This window comes from Chlorocebus sabaeus, chromosome 20, assembly GCF_047675955.1.
Source record: "Chlorocebus sabaeus isolate Y175 chromosome 20, mChlSab1.0.hap1, whole genome shotgun sequence".
NCBI lineage: Eukaryota > Metazoa > Chordata > Mammalia > Primates > Cercopithecidae > Chlorocebus > Chlorocebus sabaeus.
Genome location: NC_132923.1, coordinates 12,282,012 through 12,303,986, shown reverse-complemented (window position 1 = coordinate 12,303,986; position 21,975 = coordinate 12,282,012). Strand labels below are relative to the sequence as shown.

The 21,975-nt window shown below is 48.9% G+C and overlaps 2 protein-coding genes across 9 annotated transcripts; one reads left to right on the top strand and one right to left on the bottom strand.

Annotated features, from left to right (window-relative positions):
- Nucleotides 1–1,383: 1,383 nt before the first annotated feature.
- LYSMD1 (LysM domain containing 1) lies at nt 1,384–21,975 on the bottom strand. 6 transcript variants are annotated; one of them, XR_493958.3, is made up of 5 exons: nt 21,684–21,974; nt 21,077–21,329; nt 17,086–17,450; nt 16,191–16,396; nt 1,384–1,489 (listed from the first exon to the last, which is right to left on the bottom strand). XR_493958.3 is itself a non-coding variant. In XM_007977263.3 (3 exons), the coding sequence occupies exons 1-3, from the start codon at nt 21,776–21,778 to the stop codon at nt 16,258–16,260; spliced, it is 540 nt and encodes a 179-aa protein (XP_007975454.2). In that variant the 5' UTR covers nt 21,779–21,975; the 3' UTR covers nt 15,128–16,257. The 6 variants fall into 6 exon arrangements, 2 of the variants coding, with proteins under 2 accessions (XP_007975454.2, XP_037853895.1); XR_005240325.2 differs by having other exon boundaries at nt 21,743–21,974; XR_493959.3 differs by lacking the exon at nt 21,077–21,329 and having other exon boundaries at nt 21,743–21,975.
- TNFAIP8L2 (TNF alpha induced protein 8 like 2) lies at nt 11,728–15,129 on the top strand. 3 transcript variants are annotated; one of them, XM_007977260.3, is made up of 2 exons: nt 11,728–12,115; nt 14,046–15,129. In XM_007977260.3, exon 2 carries the CDS (start codon nt 14,078–14,080, stop codon nt 14,630–14,632), a length of 555 nt encoding a protein of 184 aa, XP_007975451.1. In that variant the 5' UTR covers nt 11,728–12,115; nt 14,046–14,077; the 3' UTR covers nt 14,633–15,129. The 3 variants fall into 3 exon arrangements, with proteins under 3 accessions (XP_007975451.1, XP_007975452.1, XP_037853896.1); XM_007977261.3 differs by having other exon boundaries at nt 14,073–14,725; XM_037997968.2 differs by having other exon boundaries at nt 14,023–14,725.

The following is a 21,975-nucleotide window of genomic DNA, read 5'->3' as shown; positions in this document are numbered from 1 at the left end:
ACTCAGCACCTACCCTCCTTCCCACCCAACCCCCAACCAGGACAATCCAGGTGTCTAGAGCCTCGAAAGAGGTGGGCCTAGGGCCAGGGGCTCGACGTGTCTCCCCCTCACTGGATCCGGGGCTCCGAGGAGGGGCCGGTAGCAGAGTCTGGGCCGGGACCGGGTCCCAGAGCCACGTTAGCGGGAGGAGGGGCTGGAGGGGCCTGCAGGCGCAGACGGAGAGGGGATGGGAGCGGGGGTTGGGGAGCGGAGGCGGGTCTCCCAGGCCAGGGAAACAGAGCCAGAGGCTGAGAACCGACGAGGGCGGGCCTGAGGCCGGCGCTGAGTGGGGTCCGTGGGCTTAGGAGGCAGTTGCCAGCTCGGATATCCTCCTTGGGAGACCTCAGTCTAACAAAGCCCCGGGCCAAGCGGGCTGAAGGAAGGAGATAGGCGCTGGGACCGAGGTTGCTCGGGGACCCCATTCGCCGCCTCTGTGCACGAGCCAACCCTTCAGAGGGTGCTCAGATTCCGGCTTGCACAAGGACAGAGGAGCACCCGTGACACAAAGTCCAGAACGATGCGTCCCTCTTCCCATCCCTTCAGGGACGTCAGGAGGGTCTAGTTCTCCGCGGGTCTGGGATCCCTAGTTTCCCTGCCGGGAAAGCAAGGGGCCAGATTTTCCACCCTCTCTACGGTGCGCGCCTCAAATAATCCCTTTTCGCGCTTCCCAATCCAGCGGGATGCGACTTGAAGAAAGCCCAGTTGAATGAGGTGCCCAGACTCTGCTCCCACCAGTACAGTTACGGGACTCGGCTACCGTGCCTCCTTCTTCCCTGCACCCCAATTTCGTTGACCCTCTCCGTCAGCCAGGCACACCGGGCGCCGACACCCTCCCTGGTCCCCTGGCGCTTCAGAAGCTTGGCCCCCGCCGGCCGCGCCCTCCTGCTCCCTCCCCGCCTCCCCGCAGCCCCTTCCCTGCCCCGGGTACTTGCTCCAGGATTCGGGTCAGCGAGATGGAGATCGCCGCGGACGGCCAGCGGCCACGCGCTGCGCTGAGTTCGCAATCCGTGGTTGTGCTCAGGCGAGATGCGATGAGCGTCCGAATTGGATGGTGCTCGAATTTGGGGTCCAGGGCGCTGTCGGGAGAGCCCTGGGTCCGAATCCAGCCGCGGATCCGCGGAGGAAAACAATGCGACCGCCCGGGGCTCTGGGCTCGGCCCCAGCGGCCCCGCCCGCCTCCCAGCCGGGCCCACCTCCTGCCCGCCTTTGGGTCGCGGCGACTAATCCTGCCCTTGGAGGGCGGCTAGACACCGCCTTCTCGTCACCTCTCCGCCAATAGTGCCGCCCGGGGAGGGGCGCCAGGAGCACCGTCCACCAAGAGGGCCAGGCCGGGAGGCTGAACTGGAGACCGGAGACAGACGCGAGATGGAGAGACCCACGGACAGTCGTTGACACCGGGCAGAGGAAGAAATACATACAGAAGCAGAGATCGGCTGGCACAGGAGAGGCTCTGGGGAGAAATTTCACAAGAGAGGAAGAGGAGCTGGGAGGAGAAAGAGACAGGAAACCTGGGAGCCTTGACGGGGCTGGGCTGGGCTGGGCTGTCAGAGCCTGCGCGATCCGTCCTCCCCTCCCCTCCTATACGGTTTGGGCGACCCTGCTCCCGAGGGAGCCTCCCGCATCACCCTGACTCTGCCCCCAACTCTCCGTTGCTCCTCTCAATGCTTTTTCCCTCTGTCTCCTTATTTCTCCCCGTAGGCCTCCTCTGGTTCGTCCTGACCCTGATAAGGAGGCCTAGCATGCGCGTGGGGGCTGGAGGCCTGGGAAAGGAAAGGAAGGTGTCAGCAGGAGGTTTCCCTTGTTTCCATGATCTCCTCCCCTCCCACCTCTACAAAGCAGCATGAGTTTGGGCCACTATGGCAAGAACTAGCTAGCAGTCAGGCTGTTGGGTAATGGAAGAGGGCAGGTGAGAGAGGCTGAAGCCAAAACAGATGTGGAAATCAAGACTAATTGACTCAGAGAAAGACACAGACAGAGTAGCAACTCTAAGACCTGAGAAAGTAACCCACACAGCCTTACTGCCCCCAGATATATGTCCCACCTTTCCTCAGAGGACCCTGACATCCCTCCAAACAGCAGAACTGCCCCTTCTCCCTCCCCACCCTTCATAAAGCCCCTGGGAATGTCAGTGAGGAGGAAGAATAAAGCTACTACAGACAGGATTGCTTGGTACCTTGGTATTGCCTGGTAGGATTCTTCTCTATGTGGGGCTGGGACAAAAGACATTCTCAAAATTCTCCAGGAAAGTGGGTGGCCTGGGAGACACTGGCATTCTCAGATAGTTTTATCTGACTGAACACTTCTACCCACATCTTGGACTTTGGACTACAGGAAAGGAGGGGAAAAGGGTTTGCCACTTTTAGGCCAGCCTTAACTGGACTGTGATCAGGGAGGGGAGCATCGACAACTAGGCTAAGCCCCACAATGAGTACGCAAGAGACCTAAACATACACACACATGTGCACACACACAAACAGAGAAAGAGAGAGAGAAAGAGAAGACAGAGACAGAGACAGAGATTTAAGGCCAGGTGAACCAGTAAGGTGAACAGTAACTCAGTAAAGTCAGATCTAAAACAATAGAAGAAGATAAACCGGGACAATATCTACACAGGATTAACTGCAGAGAGATCGTGGGCCCAAGGCAGTTCAGCAGTTGGGGTTGTTTTAAAGGCTGGAAAGAAATTTTGAGAGAAAGACACCTCAAAATATAGAGGCACTGAGAGGTTAAAAGAAATCTCCCCAGCTCCTAGCACAGGGTTTAGGTACTCAGATACATGCTTATTGAATAGATTAGTGAGTGGGGATTAGGGTATAATTCATTTAAAGTTTTAGGACCCAGCTCAAATCTCAGTTCAGTAAGTATTAAACACTTACTTGAGACACAATCTACTGCACAATCCACTGCACAATCTACTGGGTTGTGGTCCCAGACTTTAAGAAAATGATAATATATTTGAATTAAAATAAGATTTACATGTACTAAACTATTAAAAAGCAACACCAAGTCTCAAAAGAAAAGCTACATTGAACATAAATTTCCAAATGTGCAAAGAAGACAATAAATTTTCTCCAAAGACTGCACAGAAAGACGTTGGATACATTTTATCATGGAGGACAGGAAAACTTTGGTGGGAGTTGGCTTGGTGCAAAAGAAGAAAATGTTCCCGAGGCACACAGCTTCAGCAAAAGCTTTTTCTTGATGAACAAGGAGCCTGCAGCATGGATAACAAAAAGGTGCTGTGAGGCTGGTATGTGGGAAAGGCACTAATTAGGAGCAAGGAGAGGGAAAAGGGGAAGACAAATTACAGAAGGCCTGGAATGCCTAGGTGAACTGGTTAAAATCATCTGACAGGAGTAGGATGTCATTTTGAATTCTTGAAAAAGGGTGCAACTTGTCTTTTTCTTTCTTTCTTTCTTTTTTTTTTTTTTTAAGCAAGAAGACAGAGACCTACTAGCAAGAAAATAGGTCTAAAGCTGAGGGGAGAGGGACAATCAGACAAAGGTGATGGGAACAGGTTTAGAAAGAAATAAATGAATCTGAGAGCTATTTCGAAGGACAAATCAAAATGACTCTCTTGGCTGGGCGAGGTGGCTCACCCCTGTAATCCCAGCACTTTGGGAGGCCGAGGTAGGCAGATCACCTGAGATCAGGAGTTTTGAGACCAGCCTGGTCAACATGGAGAAACTCCAGCTCTGCTAAAAATACAAAAAAATTAGCTGGGCGTGGTGATGGGCATCTGCAATCCCAGCTACTCAGGAGGCTGAGGCAGGGGAATTGCTCAAACCTGGGAGACGGGAGGTTGCAGTGAGCCGAGATCGTGCCACTGCACTCCAGCCTGGGTGACACAGAGAGAAACTCTGTTAAAACAAAACAAAACAAAACCCTCTCTTCCTACTCCCTTAGTGTTTTGAAGAAAATCACACAGTCCTGGCTAGACGTAGTGACTCACGCCTGTAATCCTAGCACTTTGGGAGGCCGAGGTGGGTGGATTGCCTGAGCTCAGGAGTTTGAGACCAGCCTGGGCAACGACAGTGAAACCCTGTCTCTACTAAAATACAAAAAATTAGCCAGGCATGGCGGCGTGTGCCTGTAGTCCCACCTACTCGGGAGGCTGAGGCAGGAGAATCGCTTGAACCCCGGAGGCCGAGGTTGCAGTAAGCCGAGATTGCACTACTGCATTCCAACCTGGGCAACAGAGTGAGACTGTCTCAAAAAAAGAAAATCACACGTCCCACAGATTGGATTGGAAAAGCACTCTCTTCTAGTCCCCAGGGAGCTATTTCAAACTTCCTCCTTTTTTTGCAAGTTCCTTTCCTTACCATTTCCTTGTTCATCTCAGGAAAACCCTTTTCCATCTTCAGAGAACATAGAGATAATAAAGTGAGGATTCCACCAACTTTTTGCTCCCTGCAGATATACTTAGCTGCATCATCCTGCCTCTCTCATCCTAGTGAATGCCATCTGTATCTCCTGTTGAAGGTTCACCTATAACTTTACTAGAAGTTCTATGCAGTCCCTGATTGTCTGTCTTGCTCAACACTGTATCCTTTCCTTGTAGCATAGTGCCTGCACACAGAAGGTATTAACTTAAAAAAAAAGAAGAAGAAGCAGGGTCTCATTGTGTTGCCCAGGCTGGTCTTGAACTCCTAGACTCAAGTGATCCTCCCGTCTCAGCCTCCCAAACTGCTGGGATTACCGACGTCAGCCACCATCTTTAACCTGTCCTTTTCTACTGATATTTTCCCCTTAGCATATACACATGGTCAAGTAACTCCCATGATTAAAAGGAAAACATTCCAAACTTTCTCTTGATCCTTGTCCGCACTCAGTCATCACTCAATGTCTCTATTCCCTTCATAGCTAAGCTTCTAGAGTTACCTATACTTGCTATATCCATTTTCATGATTCTTATTCTCAATCATTTTAGTTTTTGCCCCCATCAGTCCACCGAGATTGCTCTCATTAAGGCCACCAGTGACCTCCTGGTCACATTCAATGAACAACTCTTCAGTCTTTATCCTTTTGCCCTCTCTGTGCTATTTGACCCTGTTGACTCCCCCTTCCTTGAAATGCTTTCTTCTTTTGGCTCCTGAGGTCCTTCTTTCTCTTGACAGAGACTAGGGGCTTAATAAATATATACTTTTAATGAATGGATAGTTTCACTTCTATTGATATGGCTTTTTTTTTTTTTTTTAAGACAGTCTCACTCTGACGCCCCAGGCTGGAGTGCAGTGGCATAATCTTGGCTCACTCACTGCAACCTCAGCCCCCTGGGTTCAAGCCCTTCTCTGTCTCAGCCTCCAGAGTAGCTGGGATTACAGGCACCCACCAAAACACCCAGCTAATTTTTATATTTTTAGTAGAGACAGGGTTTCGCCATGTTGGCCAGGCTGCTCTCAAACTCCTGACCTCAAGCAATCTGCCCATCTCAGCCTCCAAAGTGTTGGGATTACAGGTGTGAGCCACCACATCCAGCCTAATATAACCTTTCTTAGCCTTCTCTGAACTCTCTTTAAATGCTAGTGTTTCCTGTGGTCATGTCCTTAGCCACCTCTTTCTGCTCTACACATTCTCATTGGTCAAGATAATCCAACAATAAGAACAGTTACAAAACCAACAGTTACAATAAACTTTTTTTTTTTTTTTTTTTTTTTTTGAGACGGAGTCTGGCTCTGCCGCCCAGGCTGGAGTGCAGTGGCCAGATCTCAGCTCACTGCAAGCTCCGCCTCCCGGGTTCACGCCATTCTCCTGCCTCAGCCTTCTGAGTAGCTGGACTACAGGCGCCCGCCACCTCGCCCGGCTAGTTTTTTGTATTTTTTAGTAGAGACGAGGTTTCACCGGGTTAGCCAGGATGGTCTCGATCTCCTGACCTTGTGATCCGCCCGTCTCGGCCTCCCAAAGTGCTGGGATTACAGGCTTGAGCCACCGCGCCCGGCCAACTGTTTTGTTTTTGTTTTTGTTTTGAGATGGAGTCTTGCTCTGTCACCTAGGCTGGAATGCAGTGGCTCACTCGGCTCACAGCAAGACTGCAAGCTCCGCCTCCTGGGTTCACGCATTCTCCTGCTTCAGCCTCCTGATCTCCTGCCTCAGCCTCCTGAGTAGCTGGGACTACAGGCACCTGCCACCACACCCGGCTAAATTTTTTTTTTTTTTTCATTTTTAGTAGAGATGGGGTTTCACCATGTTAGCCAGGATGGTCTCGATCTCCTGACCTCATGATCCGCCCGCCTTGGCCTCCCAAAATGCTGGGATTACAGGCGTGAGCCACCGCACCCTGCCACAATAAACTATTTATATGCTGCTTACCATAAAATCTAGGTGTTCAACTCAGGTCTTTCTCCTGAGTTCTCGACTCATGTATACAATTGCTTATTGGATACTTCCATTAGGATTTTTCATGTTTACCACTTAGTCTAAAGACAGGAAGTGGCTAGGTGCAGGGGCTCACACATGTAATCCCAGCACTTTGGGAGGCCAAGGTGGGCAGATCACCTAAGATTGGGAGTTCAAGACCAGCCTGACCAACATGGAGAAACCCCGTCTCTACTAAAAATACAAAATTAGCTGGGCATGGTGGCGGGCACCTGTAGTCCCAGCTACTCAGGAGGCTGAGACAGGAGAATCGCCTGAACCTGGGAGGTGGAGGTTGCAGTGAGGCAAGATCGCGCCATTGCACTCCAGCCTGGGCAACAAGAGCGAAACTCCATCTTTAAAAAAGAAAAAAAAAACAAACAGGAAGCTTGTCTTTTATCTTTCTATCTCCAGCACTTAATCATAATGCCTGGCATGCAGTAAGTAGAGGAAGAAATAAATGCATCAAAGATTAAAAACAAACAAACATCCTGTGGCTCAGAGGAAAAACAACAACAACAACAACAACAAAACAACAACAACAAAACAAACAAACGAAAAAAAGCTGGGTACGGTGGCTCACTTCTGCAATCCCAGCACTTTGGGAGGCCAAGGCAGGCGGATGATGAGGTCAGGAGATCAAGACAGTCCTGGCTAACGTGGTGAAACCCGGCCGGGCACGGTGGCTCAAGCCTGTAATCCCAGCACTTTGGGAGGCCGAGACGGGTGGATCACGAGGTCAGGAGATCGAGACCATCCTGGCTAACATGGTGAAACCCCCGTCTCTACTAAAAAATACAAAAAACACTAGCCAGGCGAGGTGGCGGGCGCCTGTAGTCCCAGCTACTCGGGAGGCTGAGGCAGGAGAATGGCGTGAACCCGGGAGGCAGAGCTTGCAGTGAGCTGAGATCCGGCCACTGCACTCCAGCCTGGGCGACAGGCAAGACTCCGTCTCAAAAAAACAAAAAAACAAACGTGGTGAAACCCCATCTCGATTAAAAATACAAAAAATTAGCTGGGAGTGGTAGCGCGCGCCTGTAATCCCAGCTACTTAGGAGGCTGAGGCAGGAGAATTGCTTGAACCTGGGAGGCAGAGGTTGCAATGAGCCGAGATCGTGCCACTGCACTCCAGCCTGGGTGACACAGTGAGACTCCATCTCAAAAAAAATAAATAAAAATAGGATGGGCACGGTGGCTCACGCCTGTAATTCGAGCACTTTGGGACGCCAAGCTGGGCGAATCATGAGGTCAGGAGTTCAAGACCAGCCTGGCCAACATAGTGAAACCCAGTCTCTACTAAAAATACAAAAATTAGCCGGGCGTGGGAGCACGCACCTGTAATCCCAGCTACTCAGGAGGCTGAGGCAGGAGAATCACTTGAACCTGGGAGGCAGAGGTTGCAGTAAGCGGAGATCACACCACTGCACTTCAGCCTGGGCGACAGTGCGAGACTCTGTCTCATAAGTAAGTAAGTAAGTAAATAAATAAATACCCAAAACAAAAAAAGAGTAATCGGCAGGGCGCGGTGGCTCAAGCCTGTAATCCCAGCACTTTGGGAGGCTGAGACGGGTGGATCACGAGGTCAGGAGATTGAGACCATCCTGGCTAACACGGTGAAACCCCGTCTCTACTAAAAAATACAAAAAACTAGCCGGGTGAGGTGGCGGGCGCCTGTAGTCCCAGCTACTCAGGAGGTTGAGGCAGGAGAATGGTGTAAACCTGGGAGGCGGAGCTTGCTGTGAGCTGAGATCTGGCCACTGCACTCCAGCCTGGGGGACAGAGCAAGACTCCGTCTCAAAAAAAAAAAAAGAGGAAAAGCTGTGAACTATCTCCAGCTATGTCAGGCTGACTTACTTGACTGCTTTAAATCACACTAAACTTACTCTTTCTGAACTGATATGAGAGTACTGATCTTAACCATGGTAAAACCTCAACTAAAACAAACATAGGACTGTTCCATCCTGAATACTTTTCCAAATAACTGGTTTATCCAATTAAGTGCAAAATATCTTCATTTTGCTTCAAAGTAGAAATTGCTCAAAAAAGTGCTATTCATTTCCTGTAGATTATACAGTGGAAAGAGCACCATTGAAAGTCAGTGAGACTTAGCTAGATTCATCTCTGGAGTATGGCTTTGGATAAACTACTTATCTCTAAGTCTGACTCTGTCTTCTGTAAGTGGACATACTACCTTCCTGCCTACTTCTTAGGATCCAATAAGATACTGTAGGTGAAATGTTTTGCAAATTCAAAAGTGTTTTGCACATTTAAGATACCAGTGTTTGGCCAGGGTGCACAGTGACGTACTCCTGTAATCTCAGCACTTTGGGAGATTGAGGCAGGAGGTCTGTTTGAGTCCACAAGTTCGAGGCTGCAGTGAGCAGTGACTGAGCCACTGTACTCCAGCCTGGGCAAGATAGCAAGACCCTGTCTCTAAAAAAAATTTGTGGCCAGGTGCAGTGGCTCACGCCTGTAATCCCAGCACTTTGGAAGGTCGAGATGGGTGGATCACAGTTCGAGACCAGCCTGGCCAATATGGTGAAACTCCGTCTCTGCTAAAAATACAAAAAAATTAGCCAGGCGTGGTGGCACATGTAATCCCAGCTACTCAGGAGGCTGAGTCAGAAGAATTGCTTGAATCCGGGAGGTGGAGGTTGCAGTGAGCTGAGATTGCGCCACTGCACTCCAGCCTGGGTGACAGAGTGAGACTCCATCTCAAAAAAAAAGAAAAAAAATGTTTTTTTGGCCAGGTGCAGTGGCTCACGCCTGTAATCTCAGCAGTTTGGGAGGCTGAAGTGGGTGGATCACAAGATCAGGAGTTCAAGACCAGCCGGCCAAGATGGTAGAAACCCCGTCTCTACTAAAAATACAAAAATTAGCCAGGCATGGCAGTGGGTGATTGAAATCCCAGCTAGTCAGGAGGCTGAGGCAGAGAATCTGCTGAACCTGGGACACAGAGGTTGCAGTGAGCTGAGATCGTACCACTGCACTCCACCCTGGGCAACAGAGTGAGACTCTGTCTCAATTGAAAAAAAAAAAAAGAGAGAGAAAATAAAAGACCTCCCCAAGAATGAAGTAAATGAACATTATAACATGTGACTCTTATGTTACTACCATTTTCCCCTCATATCCTGGTTTTGGATATGTTTTGACTTTATTCTTTCAGCACATATTTATTGAGCACAGTATGTGCCAAGCACTATGCAGACACTAAAACATAATCTGAGCTCAGTGGGTAGACAGTTAATAAAATCACAAATTACAGATGGGTGCTATGGCTCATGCCTGTAATCCCTGCACTTTGGGAGGCCAAGATGGGCAGATAGCTTGAGGCCAGGAGTTCGAGACCAGCCTGGTCAACATGGCGAAACCCTGTCTCTACTAAAAATTCAAAAATTAGCCAGGTGTGGTGGCGGTGTAATCCCAGCTATCAGGGAGGCTGAAGCAGGAGAATCACTTGAATGTGAAAGGCAGAGGCTGCAGTGAGCTGAAATCGTGTCACTGCACTCCAGCCTGGGCGACAGGGACAGAGCAAGACTCTGAGAAAGAAAGAAAAGACAGAAAGAGAGAGAGAGAGAGGGAGGGAGGGAGGGAGGAAGGAAGGAAGGAAGGAAAGAAGGAAGGAAGGAAGGAAGGAAGGGGAGTTTGAAACTGGAGAGGAAAACAGGTGAAGACTAGGTAGCAGAATTCTGAATCCAGAAGTTATTATTGTATTTGCATCTTCTTATATTTTTATTCCCTTTATTCTTTTTCTTTTCGTTTCTTTTCTTTTCTTTTTTTTTTTTTGGAGACACAGTCTCACTCTATCACCAGGCTGGAGTGCAGTGGCACTATCTCGGCTCACTACAACCTCTGCCTCCCTGGTTCAAGCGAATCTCCTGCCTCAGCTTCCCGAGTAGCTGGGACTACAGGCGCGCGCCACCATGCCCAGCTAATTTTTATATTTTTAGTAGAGACAGGGTTTCACCAGGTTAGCCAGGATGGTCTTGATCTCCTGACCTCAGGTGATCCACCCACCTTGGCTTCTCAAAGTGTTGGGATTACAGGCGTGAGCCACCACGCCCGGCCTGGAGCAACTTTTTTAAAGCTTGCTGTGATCTGATCTTTTTCCTTCTTCACTTAGCTCTCAAACAACCTACATTCCAGACATATATCACCACTTCCTGAGAATGTCCTGTATTACGTTGTCCAGACATATATCACCACTTCCTGAGAATGTCCTGTATTACGTTGTTTTCCTGTATGTGCTTACGCCGTCCCCATCATCTGGGACTTCTTCCCTATCTCTGGCTATTAAGTAGTTGAATCTATCTTTCCAAGCCCTATCATAATTAAGCTTTCAAAATTATTTAAATCCCCATTAAAGTTAATGGCATTGTTTGACTAGTATTACTGTTATTTATGCTTAAGGTTATCTCCCTGGCCAGATTCCCTGTAAGATTCTTGATGGCAAGTGTTTTTGTCTCATTCAACAACTGTGACTTCCAGCATGGGTGCAGTGGCTCACACCTGTAATCCCAACACTTTGGGAGGCGAAGGTGGGAGGATTGCTTGAGCCTAGAAGTTCAGCCTGGACAACAGAGTGAGACCTTCCTCTCTACAAAAAAAAAAAAAAGGAAGGCCTGGTGGTGTGCACCTCTGGTCCCAGCCACTAGGGAGGCTGAAGTAGGAAGATCTCTTGACCTCACAAGGTCAAGGCTGCAGTCAGCTGTGATGATGCCACTGCACTCCAGCCTGGGCAACAGAACCCTATCTCAAAAACAAAACAACAAACAAACAAACAAAACTCAATTGTGACTGCTCCTCATTTTGTATCCCTTTAGCAGCTACAAAGCTCACCCTGCGGCATGCAGTGGCTCACACCTGTAATCTTAGCACTCTGGGAGGCCAAGGTGGATCACCTGTCAGGAGTTTGAGACCATTCTGGCCAACATGGTGAAACCCTGTCTCTACTAAAAATACAAAACAAGCTGGGCATGGTGGCACATGCCTGTAATCTCAGCTACTTGGGAGGTTGAGGCAGGAGAATCACTTGAACCTGGGAGGCAGAGCTCGCAGTGAGCCGAGATCATGCCTTTGCACTCCACCCTGGGCTACAAGAGCAAAACTCCGTCTCAAAAAATAAAAAGCAGCTCAGTAGGCTTGTTCCTCTGGGCTAGTGATTCAGTGCTGTGCTGGCACCTGCTGGTCACCTGTGGTGCAGCAGCCCTGGTCCCAGCACCTTCCTCCCTTCAGTATTAAGGGTTGTGACAGTCTGTGTCCTTACCTAGCAATCACTGGGATAATATATTAAATACTCGCCCCACAGCACCACCTTTCAATCTGCAGAACTTTTCCCACTAGCTTCCTACCCCAGAAATTTGGACTTTACATCCTTCCCAGTACTGCAGAAATATAAGGACAGGATATCCAGGAACTGGGCAGCAAGAAAAGAAAGAAGCAATGTGAGAGTAGAGGATGCAAATCCCTTTTCCCCCTTCAAAGAATCAAGACTGTTTCCAACAGAATTCCACTCTTTTTGACTTTTGTCTTATTTCTGGGTTGCTCTTGGGCCAGAGGCCTTCTTGGAGACAGTAGTGATGAACCGGAGGTTGAGCAGAGAGTAGGTAGGCGGGGCTCAAGGGGTGGGGCCAAGCCAAAGGGCTCTCACACTAAGTGAAGCTTCTCCATTCTGTAAGCTTTCCCGGAACATCCAAGGCAAGACTGGCACCCAGCACAGCAGGTGAGGGACCGGCAGTGACAGAATGGTAGACTTTAGGGGTAATGGTGGCAGAGGAGTCTCCAGTTCTTTCAGTCTTAGCTTTTCATATTGTGAAACCCTTGCTTGTACAATTCTTGGGTCCTTTGTAGAACTTAACTTAGTTTTTCTGGTGGCAAGGCAGCCTCTGAAAGACCTGGTTTTGGATGCAGTGGGGGCAGGGCTGAGGGATGCAGGTGGATCCATATCTGTATGGATGTGTGTGAAATGCAAGGAAGTCTTAGGAGACAAGGAGATGGACGGGTAAGGGCCAGAGGGAGAGTATGGCCAGGCCAGAGGATTATAGGGAGGACCCAGACAAGAGAAAAAGGGAGACTGAAACAGGGAGAGAGGGAGAGGACAGCGGAACAAATGTGAGACGGCAATGGGGGCAATGGAGAGCTGGGTAACAGGAAGGCCAAGGAGGAAGGAAGGCTCACATGGAGCAATCTCCTCTTCCGGCTGGGGAACATGGTCCAGAAAGCCCCAAGGCAAGCTGGGAGCAAAGCAAGGTTCATGTTTCCACTGGAAGGATTCAGCTGAGGAAGAAACCCCCTCAGTCCCTACCTCCCCTGCCTCTTTAGACTCCCATTTTGGTTTGGGGGAGAGGGCGAGGCTGCTCCTCACTGCGGTCACAGCCACATCCTGCAGAGCAGGGGAGGGGGAAGTAAGAAGCAAAACAACCAGAAGAACCACAGGCAAAGACCATGGGGAGAGAACCCTGGACACATGGAGCTGATATGCCGCCAAGAAGGTCCTGAGTTCAGTGTAGCAGAAGGCTCAGACCTTCAGGACTGCCTGCCCTTCTTGAGGTGCTGGTTTCTTGTGCTTCCTCAGTTGGCTTTAACCACACTGGGAACATTCTGGGGAAACAGGTTTCTCTGGATTATTTGGTTTGAAGCCCATCTTTATCATTTACTAGTGACTTTGGCCAAATTGCTAAATTTCTCTTAGCTTCAGTTTTCTCACTGCAAAATGGGAATACCTACCTTAACCTTATACAGGATTCGGAAGACTAGATGACTGACATAAAGCACTTGGCACATAGTAGGTTCTCAGTAAATGTTAGTTATTACTCCTATTAGGATTCCTGGGATGCTTATGCTTCTTACTTTAAAGGAAGTACAGTGCAATAGCTGCCACTGGCTTTGGGGGCCAAAAAATGAGTTGTGTTTGATCTTGGGTAAATTATTTAATGTAAGTATCATTTGCTCAGCTGTAAAACAAGGATGGTAATACCTATACCACACAGACATATGGCACAAAGTCAGTGTCCAAAAATGGTAGCTGTAAGAATTCTGTCAGGCTGGGCGTGGTGGCTCACACCTATATTCCCAGCACTTGGGGAGGTCGAGGTGGGTAGATCACGAGGTCAGGAGATCAAGACCAGCCTGGCCAACATGGTGAAACCCTATCTCTACTAAAAAATACAAAAATTAGCCGGACATGGTGGTGGGGGCCTGTAATCCCAACTACTTGGGAGGCTGAGGCAGGAGAATAGCTTGAACTCGGGAGGTGGAGGTTGCAGTGAACAGAGATCACACCCCTGCACTCCAGCCTGGGTGACAAAGCAAGACTCCGTCTCAAAAAAAAGAATTATCTGTCAGGTAAGCCCTGTCTTCACTGCAGCAGCAACAGCCTACTTCCCCTTGAGATGTAACTTGTGCTAGGCTAGCCTCCCGTGTGCCCACATTCCTCCAGCCGGAGCTATCGCCACTCCCATGGGCTGTTTTGGAGTCAAGATTTGCTACAGCACTAAGGGGAAAAAGCAGGAGAAAGGCATAGAGGACTGAGGGGCCCCAGGGGGCGGGGAGGATGACAAACAAAGATGATGATGACATGGAAACTAAAGAAGCAACAGAAAGGGGAAAAGTCATTTCTCTCTTTCTAAGGAAGCCTGTGGCCTTTCTTCTAGTGACTGACCACATACCCCACTCTCCAGGACCCATGGAGTCCTTCAGCTCAAAGAGTCTGGCACTGCAAGCAGAGAAGAAGCTGCTGAGTAAGATGGCAGGTCGGTCTGTGGCTCATCTCTTCATAGATGAGACAAGCAGTGAGGTGCTAGATGAGCTCTACCGTGTGTCCAAGGAGTACACGCACAGCCGGCCCCAGGCCCAGCGCGTGATCAAGGACCTGATCAAAGTGGCTGTCAAGGTGGCTGTACTGCACCGCAATGGCTCCTTTGGCCCCAGTGAGCTGGCCCTGGCTACCCGCTTTCGCCAGAAGCTGCGGCAGGGTGCCATGACGGCACTTAGCTTTGGCGAGGTAGACTTCACCTTCGAGGCTGCTGTTCTGGCTGGCCTGCTGACCGAGTGCCGGGATGTGCTGCTGGAGTTGGTGGAACACCACCTCACGCCCAAGTCACACGGCCGCATCCGCCACGTGTTTGATCACTTCTCTGACCCAGGTCTGCTCACAGCCCTCTATGGGCCTGACTTCACTCAGCACCTTGGCAAGATCTGTGACGGGCTCAGGAAGCTGCTAGATGAAGGGAAGCTCTGAGAGCCCTGAGTCTAGCACATTCCACTTTGACAAAATGGCTGACTGAGAAAACACAGATAATGAGCTTCCTAACCCTGCTCAGCTGCCACTAACGCTTTTCAATCTTCAGGCTTCGTTCCTTCCCAAGAGTGCTTTTGACTCTGAGACCAGCCCATCCCCAAACAGCTGGTGGAGAAGGAGCAATGCTGAGGGGTGAGGCCTCTCTCCCACTCCAGCCCCAGGACAGGAAACAGAACTGCCTGAAAAAGGTGAAGTGAAACTTGGATCTCTATTTCTCCCATAAGGGACTTCTGAAACAGGGAAGCCCCCTCCCATGTGAACCAAGGAAAGGAGGCACAGCCCAGAGAACCCCTCTGGGGACACTAAAGACAGAAGAGGGGAAGGTGGCCCTTAGAAACAGAGCTTGGACAGATGCCAGAGGCTGTGTTCCAGAGTGCAGGAGGAAGGGGCTAGGGCAGGGGAGATTCTCATAGGGGAAATAAAACTACTAGAATATGCACAGGGCTCAATGTTTAATCTGTCCAGCTTCGTATACCTTATAGTCATCACAGAAGAAAGGAGGTATATAAACACCACTTCTCTCACCTTTCATCATTTCCAAACAGGAGACTGAGGGAGATTTCCATTATTATTGAGGTTCCCTTACCTACTTCTGTTTGAGAAACAAACAAAACTGTACCATAGATCAGTGCTACAAATCGCAAATAAATATGCAGTGAGGAGGAAGGCATAGAGAGAGAGGGTCTGGAGGGGTGGGGGCGTAACAAAGAGACTCTCACAACTAGCTTCCTCTTCAAACCCCAAGGAAAGCCTCCTTCCATCTGTTCCTCTCACCACAGGCTGAGCAGAACAGGTCAGAAGGGTGAACTGGTAGAATGGAGGGTTCAGGTCCCTACAGTGCTGCTTTTTCTCAGGGTCAAGAATTGTGAAAAAGTGACAGGGAACTGGTTAGTCAGACTGAGCCCATTCAACAGGAATGGGGTACCAAAAAAAAAATACTCAGTTCAAATCTGTCCCTTTAAGATTGGAGAAAAGGCCAGCAGTCATCCATTCTCTGCGGTAGGCTAGGTCACCGATTGCCTCATCCTCAATCCCATGTCTGGCCAACAAGGTGGGGAAGGTGGAGAACCAGCACTCACTGGCTCACTGTTCCCGGGTTCTCTTCACCCCAGGGCTATAGAAATTCCATTTTTTAGCTAAGAGTGGGAAGGAATAAAATATAGCAAATAAATATTACTTCAATATTAGCACCAAATAAATTATGTCACATAGGTGGAGATGAGGAAGAAGCTGAGGGGGAGTCTCTGCTTCCCTGTTCTAAGGCCAGGGAATGGTAAAAAGGATAGGAAAGGCAACAGGGATATAAAAAGAGCCTTTTGAGTCTAAAGGACTCAACTCTAGATTCAGCCCAAGAACTGGGAAAGTCCAGTTCCCATTCCCTAATCTTGCCAATAAAACTGCCCTAGGCCAAGGAATTTTTGGCGGACAAGGAGGCTGGGGAAGATGGCTGGAGTGGAGGGAGGCAGGCAGGCTGGTAAGCCATGTTTTTGAGCCTCACCTCAGGCTCCTCTCCCCCTGAAGTTTCTCCTTCAACATCTTGCTTCTCTCAGTCAGTTCTGGGGACATCAGAGTTTGAAGATTTCATCCTCCTGGTCCCGTAGTGTCCGGGTCCGAGAGGTACGGGTCAGCGGCACGGGACCTAGGACTGCTCGTTGCTGCATCCGAGGGGAGCTCAGGTGGAGACCTGCATCCTCCCCAGGTACCCTGCAAGTGAGGAAAGGGGGGAAAGAGTGACAGATCAAGGGAAGAACCTCACAATGGGCTAAGTGAGAGGTACATGGAAAGCTGTCTTCTAATACATAAGCTGGTTGCTTCAAGACAGTCTCAATACCTTCTAGATAAATCCTAACCCTAATGCTCCTTCATGGATGACCAGAGCAGTAAAAACAGTTAACTGTCGGCTGGGCATGGTGGCTCACGCCTGTAATCCCAGCACTTTGTGAGGCTGAGGCGGGCAGGTCATGAGGTCAGGAGATCGAGATCATCCTGGCTAACACAATGAAACCCCGTCTCTACTAAAAACACAAAAAATCAGCCAGGCACAGTGGTGGGTGCCTGTAGTCCCAGCTACTTGGGAGGCTGAGGCAGGAGAATGGCATGAACCCAGGAGGCGGAGCTTGCACCACTGCACTTTAGCCTGGGCAACACAGCGAGACCCCATCTCAAAAAAAGTCAACTGTCTGACTCCAATAAGAACATAGAACCCAGTTTTCCACTGCCTCTACCTGTGTCAGCAGGCATCATCTCTGCTCATTGCTTTGGGGCCACATGGGGGAAAGGTATCACCTTGCCTCTGTTGGCACTGTGCTTACTTACTTGTGCTTGTGGTTAGGTAAGATAGGAAGAATGGAGGAGTCTAGGGAGGAACTTATAAGGAACCATTCAACACTCACCCACTTTCCCCTTTTTTCAGCTTCTGGGCAGCAGCCTTCTTGGACAGGCTGATCTGTGAATCAAGCTTCTTAAGGAAATCAGAGGCAGAGAGGTCATGGATGGGCGTGGGGGTTTCCTGGCCAGGTGTGGGGAAGACTTCACCATTGGCACGTCCTGCTCCTGTCTCTTGTTTCTTCCTCTCAGTTGAGTGTGGCCAAACTTCATCGTTACTTGGGTATACTTCTTCCTCTCCATCTTTCTCTTCCTCAGAATCCAAACCATTGAACAGGTCTCTGGGCTCTGTCAGGATGGGGATGTAGAGGGTTTTCTTCAGGAAGATGGAGTCATTAGTATAAAGGCGGTTTGCACGTTTAATCTGTTCCATCTTAAAAAAAAAAGAGTCAACAAAATTAAGGACAGTAATAATAATCAATCTTACATTGCATCTTGAGCTTTTTAAAGTGACTGCACAGAGTCTTCTTTGATTCCATAACAACCAAGCTGAAGTACAAAGGGCTGACATTATTTCTATTTTATAGATGAGTGGTTTTCATACTTTTTGGTTTTAGGGCCCCCTTACATTTTAAAAACTTATTGTGCAAGCTGGGCGCAATGTCTGATGCCTGTAATTCCAGCTACTCAGGAGGCTGAGGCGGGAGGACAGCTTGAGCCCAGGAATTAGAGTCCAGCCTGAGCAATACAGTGAGACCCCATTTCTAAAAATAAAAAAATAAAATAAAAATAAATGAATAAATAAATAAAAATGAAGGAACTGAGGCTCAGAGAGGTTAAGCTACTTGCCTGAAACTATCTATCAAGTTAATGACACAGCTAGAACGACAATCCTGGGTCTTTTCACTGCTTCTGGGAAAAGTTTTCACACTATACTATTAACAATGTCGGAGGCCGGGCACGGTGGCTCAAGCCTGTAATCCCAGCACTTTGGGAGGCCGAGACGGGTGGATCACGAGGTCAGGAGATCGAGACCATCCTGGCTAACACAGTGAAACCCCGTCTCTACTAAAAAATACAAAAAACTAGCCGGGCGAGGTGGCAGGCGCCTGTAGTCCCAGCTACTCGGGAGGCTGAGGCAGGAGAATGGCGTAAATCCGGGAGGCGGAGCTTGCAGTGAGCCGAGATCTGGCCACTGCACTCCAGCCTGGGCAACAGAGCGAGACTCTGCCTCAAAAAAAAAAAAAAAACAATGTCGGTAATAAATATTTATTTTGACCTATCTATTCATCACTGGACCTAGTGACTGGCATCACCATCTATTTGCCTGGCCCTCCAAGGTAGAAACATCAATGTCATCCTTAACTAATACTTGCCTTTCATCACCATACCAAGTGGTCAACAAAACTGCTTCAAAAATCTCTCACATCTGGTCTCATCTTCAGGCCTATTGCCAAAGATTTAAAATAGACCCGAAGTATTTCTCATCTGGGGTTACTGCAACAGTTTAACTGGCCTTCCTTGCTCTTTTTCTACTCATCCTCCTCTTGGCATCTATCTTTCTAAAAAAATAAATCTGATTAACCCACTACCCTGCTTATAAACCTCCTATGGGTTCCTCATTGGCTAAAGATAAAAACCAAATTAGCATTCAAGGGCTTTCTCAATCCAGCTCCCAAAGGAAATGTCTAGATTAATCTCCCTTTGCCACCTCTACATTTTGCTATCCTGAACTTTTTATTTTTCTTTGAACATTCCATGATCTTTTTCACACTTTATTCATGCTGTTACTTCTGCCTGAAATGCTCCTGCCCCTCTACTATCCCATTCTCTGCTTGGAAAACTTCTATTCATCAACCACCACTCCCTTTGTGTTACCTTCTTCAGGACTCCTAATGCATACTGTAAATATTGCTATAATCATACATAACCCTACTATAATATTATTCACCTCTTTAAATATTTGCTTTGCCTAAACCCTGAGTCCTTTATGGGCAAGGACTGTGACTTGCCGTCTCTGTATCCCTAGGCAGTCGTTAGCATCCTACAGACCTTGACACATAGCAGGGGCTCATTAATGCTTTATTTAAAAATTATTAATCATAATTATCTAATTATTATAATAATTAGATAATGAAATCTAGAAACTACAGATATAGTATATTAGTATTTTTTTTCTTCTTTTTTTTTTTTGGAGACAAGGTCTCACTCTATTGCCCAGCCTGGAGTGTAGTGGCACAATCTCAGTTCACTGCAACCTCTGCCTCCCGGGCTCAAGTGATCCTCTGCCTCAGCCTCCCCAGTAGTTGGGATTACAGGCATGTGCCATCACGCCCAGCTAATTTTTGTATTTGTTGTAGAGATGGGGTTTCACCACATTGCCCAGGCTGGTCCTATACTCCTGAGCTCAAGCAATCCACCTGCCTCAGCCTCCCAAAATGCCGGGATTACAGCACAGGCATGAGCCACCACGCCTGGCCAACCCCAGCCCCTTTCCAACTAAAATTTTAATCTTTCTGATTTCCTATCCGTTTTTTATTTTGAGACAGAGTCTCGCTCTGTTGCCCAGGCTGGAGTGCTGGAGTGCAGTGGTGCGATCTCAGCTCATCACAACCTTCACCTCCCAGGTTCAAGCAATTCTTCTGCCTCAGCCTCCTAAGTAGCTGGGATTTCAGGCGAGCACCACCACGCCTGGCTAATTTTTGTATTTTTAGTTGAGACAGTGTTTTGCCATGTTAGCCAGACTGGTCTTGTACTCATAACCTTAGGTGATCCACTTGCCTCAGCCTCCCAAAATGCTAGGATTACAGGGGTGAGCCACCATGCCTGGCCCTGATTCTTTGTTAATACCTTTACAGATTCACCACATTCTGTCACTTGTAATCATTATTTGTGTACCTGTTCATTTCTCATTAGGCCATAAATTACATGAGGACAGCAATCATATAGTTTAAGTTTCTATCTCCCAGAAAAGTTATCACAGTGCTTTAAATGTTGGCTAAAGCATAAAAATGTTGGCTAAATTCAACATTTGCTTGAGTGAGATGGAACAAGAAAACAGGGGTAGGGGTAGGCAGAGTAACCTCATCAACTTCAATGCTATACATTTTTACATCTATCCAATTTCCCCCATGCATGACCTGAAATACTTGGTGTAGAGTACCTGTTTTGTGCCAGGGAAGCCGCCTTACTAGAAAGAAGGCAGAGCATTGAGGAGGAACCAAGAGCAAGGAGAGGTAGGCACTTTAGGAACTGAGAACTAAAAATAAGCTCTCCATTATTTGCTGTAAACGTTTAATCACTCTCAATGTAAAATTTTCTGTGTGGTTTATAAAGTCAGACAGACCTGTTTGAATCCCATATCTGACACTCATTATTTGACCTTAGTCAAAATGGTTAACCAATCCAAGTCTCAGCTTCTTCATCTCCCAAAAGGGAACAATAAATGTATACTTGATATGGACATGAGGGTGAAATGAGCTAACGTATGTGAAGCCCCTAGCACAGTGTCTGGCATGATAAAATAGGAGCTGTTCCTCTCCATTGGAATAGTAGGGCAGGGGCCGGGCGCGGTGGCTCAAGCCTGTAATCCCAGCACTTTGGGAGGCCGAGACGGGTGGATCACGAGGTCAGGAGATCGAGACCATCCTGGCTAACACAGTGAAACCCCGTCTCTACTAAAAAAATACAAAAAACTAGCCGGGCGAGGTGGCGGGCGCCTGTAGTCCCAGCTACTCGGGAGGCTGAGGCAGGAGAATGGCGTGAACCCGGGAGGCGGAGCTTGCAGTGAGCCGAGATCCGGCCACTGCACTCCAGCCTGGGCGACAGTGCCAGACTCCGTCTCAAAAAAAAAAAAAAAAAAAAGGAATAGTAGGGCAGAACTTGAGAACTTGTCCCAACCAGGCAGTGCAACACTGTAATGGGAAAACAGATAAAGGCAGAACAGAATTCAACACATTAGGAACATTTCAGGGGAGGTTACCTAGAAGGGCCACTACATTCTTCTCAGGACTAAATCCCTCCTGACTGTTGTCTGCACCCCAATCCTGGAAAACTCACCGTCACCCCATATTTGAGTGCTAGTCCAGCCAGGGTGTCTCCGGGCTCCAACTGATGCTCCAGGCGTCTTTCCCTCACTGGGGAGCAGGCCGATTGCACCAGGCTTCCATATGAACGAGCCCGGCTCCCGTGAAGCAGTCCTGACCCCCCTGGCGGGGGCTGTCTAGACGGGGAAGCCATCTCTTCACCCTGCCGACAGCTAGGTTGCAACTAGGGGAGGCCCGACCGACACTGCGAGTGACAGGCCTGAAGTCTGGGAATAGATATTCAGGGGATTCCTTTCCCCTTCTCTCTTCCCCTGTGTCCCCGCCTCCCCAGCACTACGCCACCTGCCCCCTCCCGGTTTCTCCTCCCTCCAAGTCCTTATCCACAAATCTGTCCCTTGAGTATTCAGTCCCTCCCTGATTCGCCCCTAAGCACCCCTCCGACTTTGAACTCCCCCACAACTCCTCGCTACATTGACCTCTGACCTTTGAACTCTAGAAATAATCCTCAACACTCTTTCCTCAGTTTGCCCCCAAGTAGCCTGGCCTCAGGGCGCTCCCACATCCCAGCTCTGCCCGGTCCCGGGGTTTGTTTGCTAGAGCCAGGAACAAATCAGGCCCACCCCAGGTGAACTGTCGCCGCAGACGAAGAGCGTGAGGATTGCGAGAATTTGTAGTACACCTTCCACTCAGAGATCCTCAAAGGTCCGCTCCGCATCAGATAGGTCACACCCTCAAATTTCGGCTCCACATCTAGGTTCTTGTCCCTCCAAACGCCTCAGATCCACTAAGATGCAAGGGCCTGGATCCAGCTGGGCGGCAAGGTCTTTGAGGAAAAGACTTCATTTCCCAAAAGGCTTCGCGTCTGCGGACTCGCACGGCACCATAGGAAATGCAGTTCCCTCCACGCGCCAG

What these genes read in the sequence shown, in the direction of transcription:
- TNFAIP8L2 (XM_007977260.3), top strand. Translation starts at nt 14,078, where the DNA reads ATGGAGTCCTTCAGCTCAAAGAGTCTGGCACTGCAAGCAGAGAAGAAG.
- LYSMD1 (XM_037997967.2), bottom strand. Translation starts at nt 21,256, where the DNA reads ATGGCTTCCCCGTCTAGACAGCCCCCGCCAGGGGGGTCAGGACTGCTT. An exon ending in CACTCAAATATGGGGTGACG is followed by an intron (nt 17,451 to 21,076) that starts GTGAGTTTTCCA and finishes TTTTTTTTTAAG; the next exon opens with ATGGAACAGATTAAACGTGC. An exon ending in CTGAAAAAAGGGGAAAGTGG is followed by an intron (nt 16,397 to 17,085) that starts GTGAGTGTTGAA and finishes CCTCACTTGCAG; the next exon opens with GGTACCTGGGGAGGATGCAG.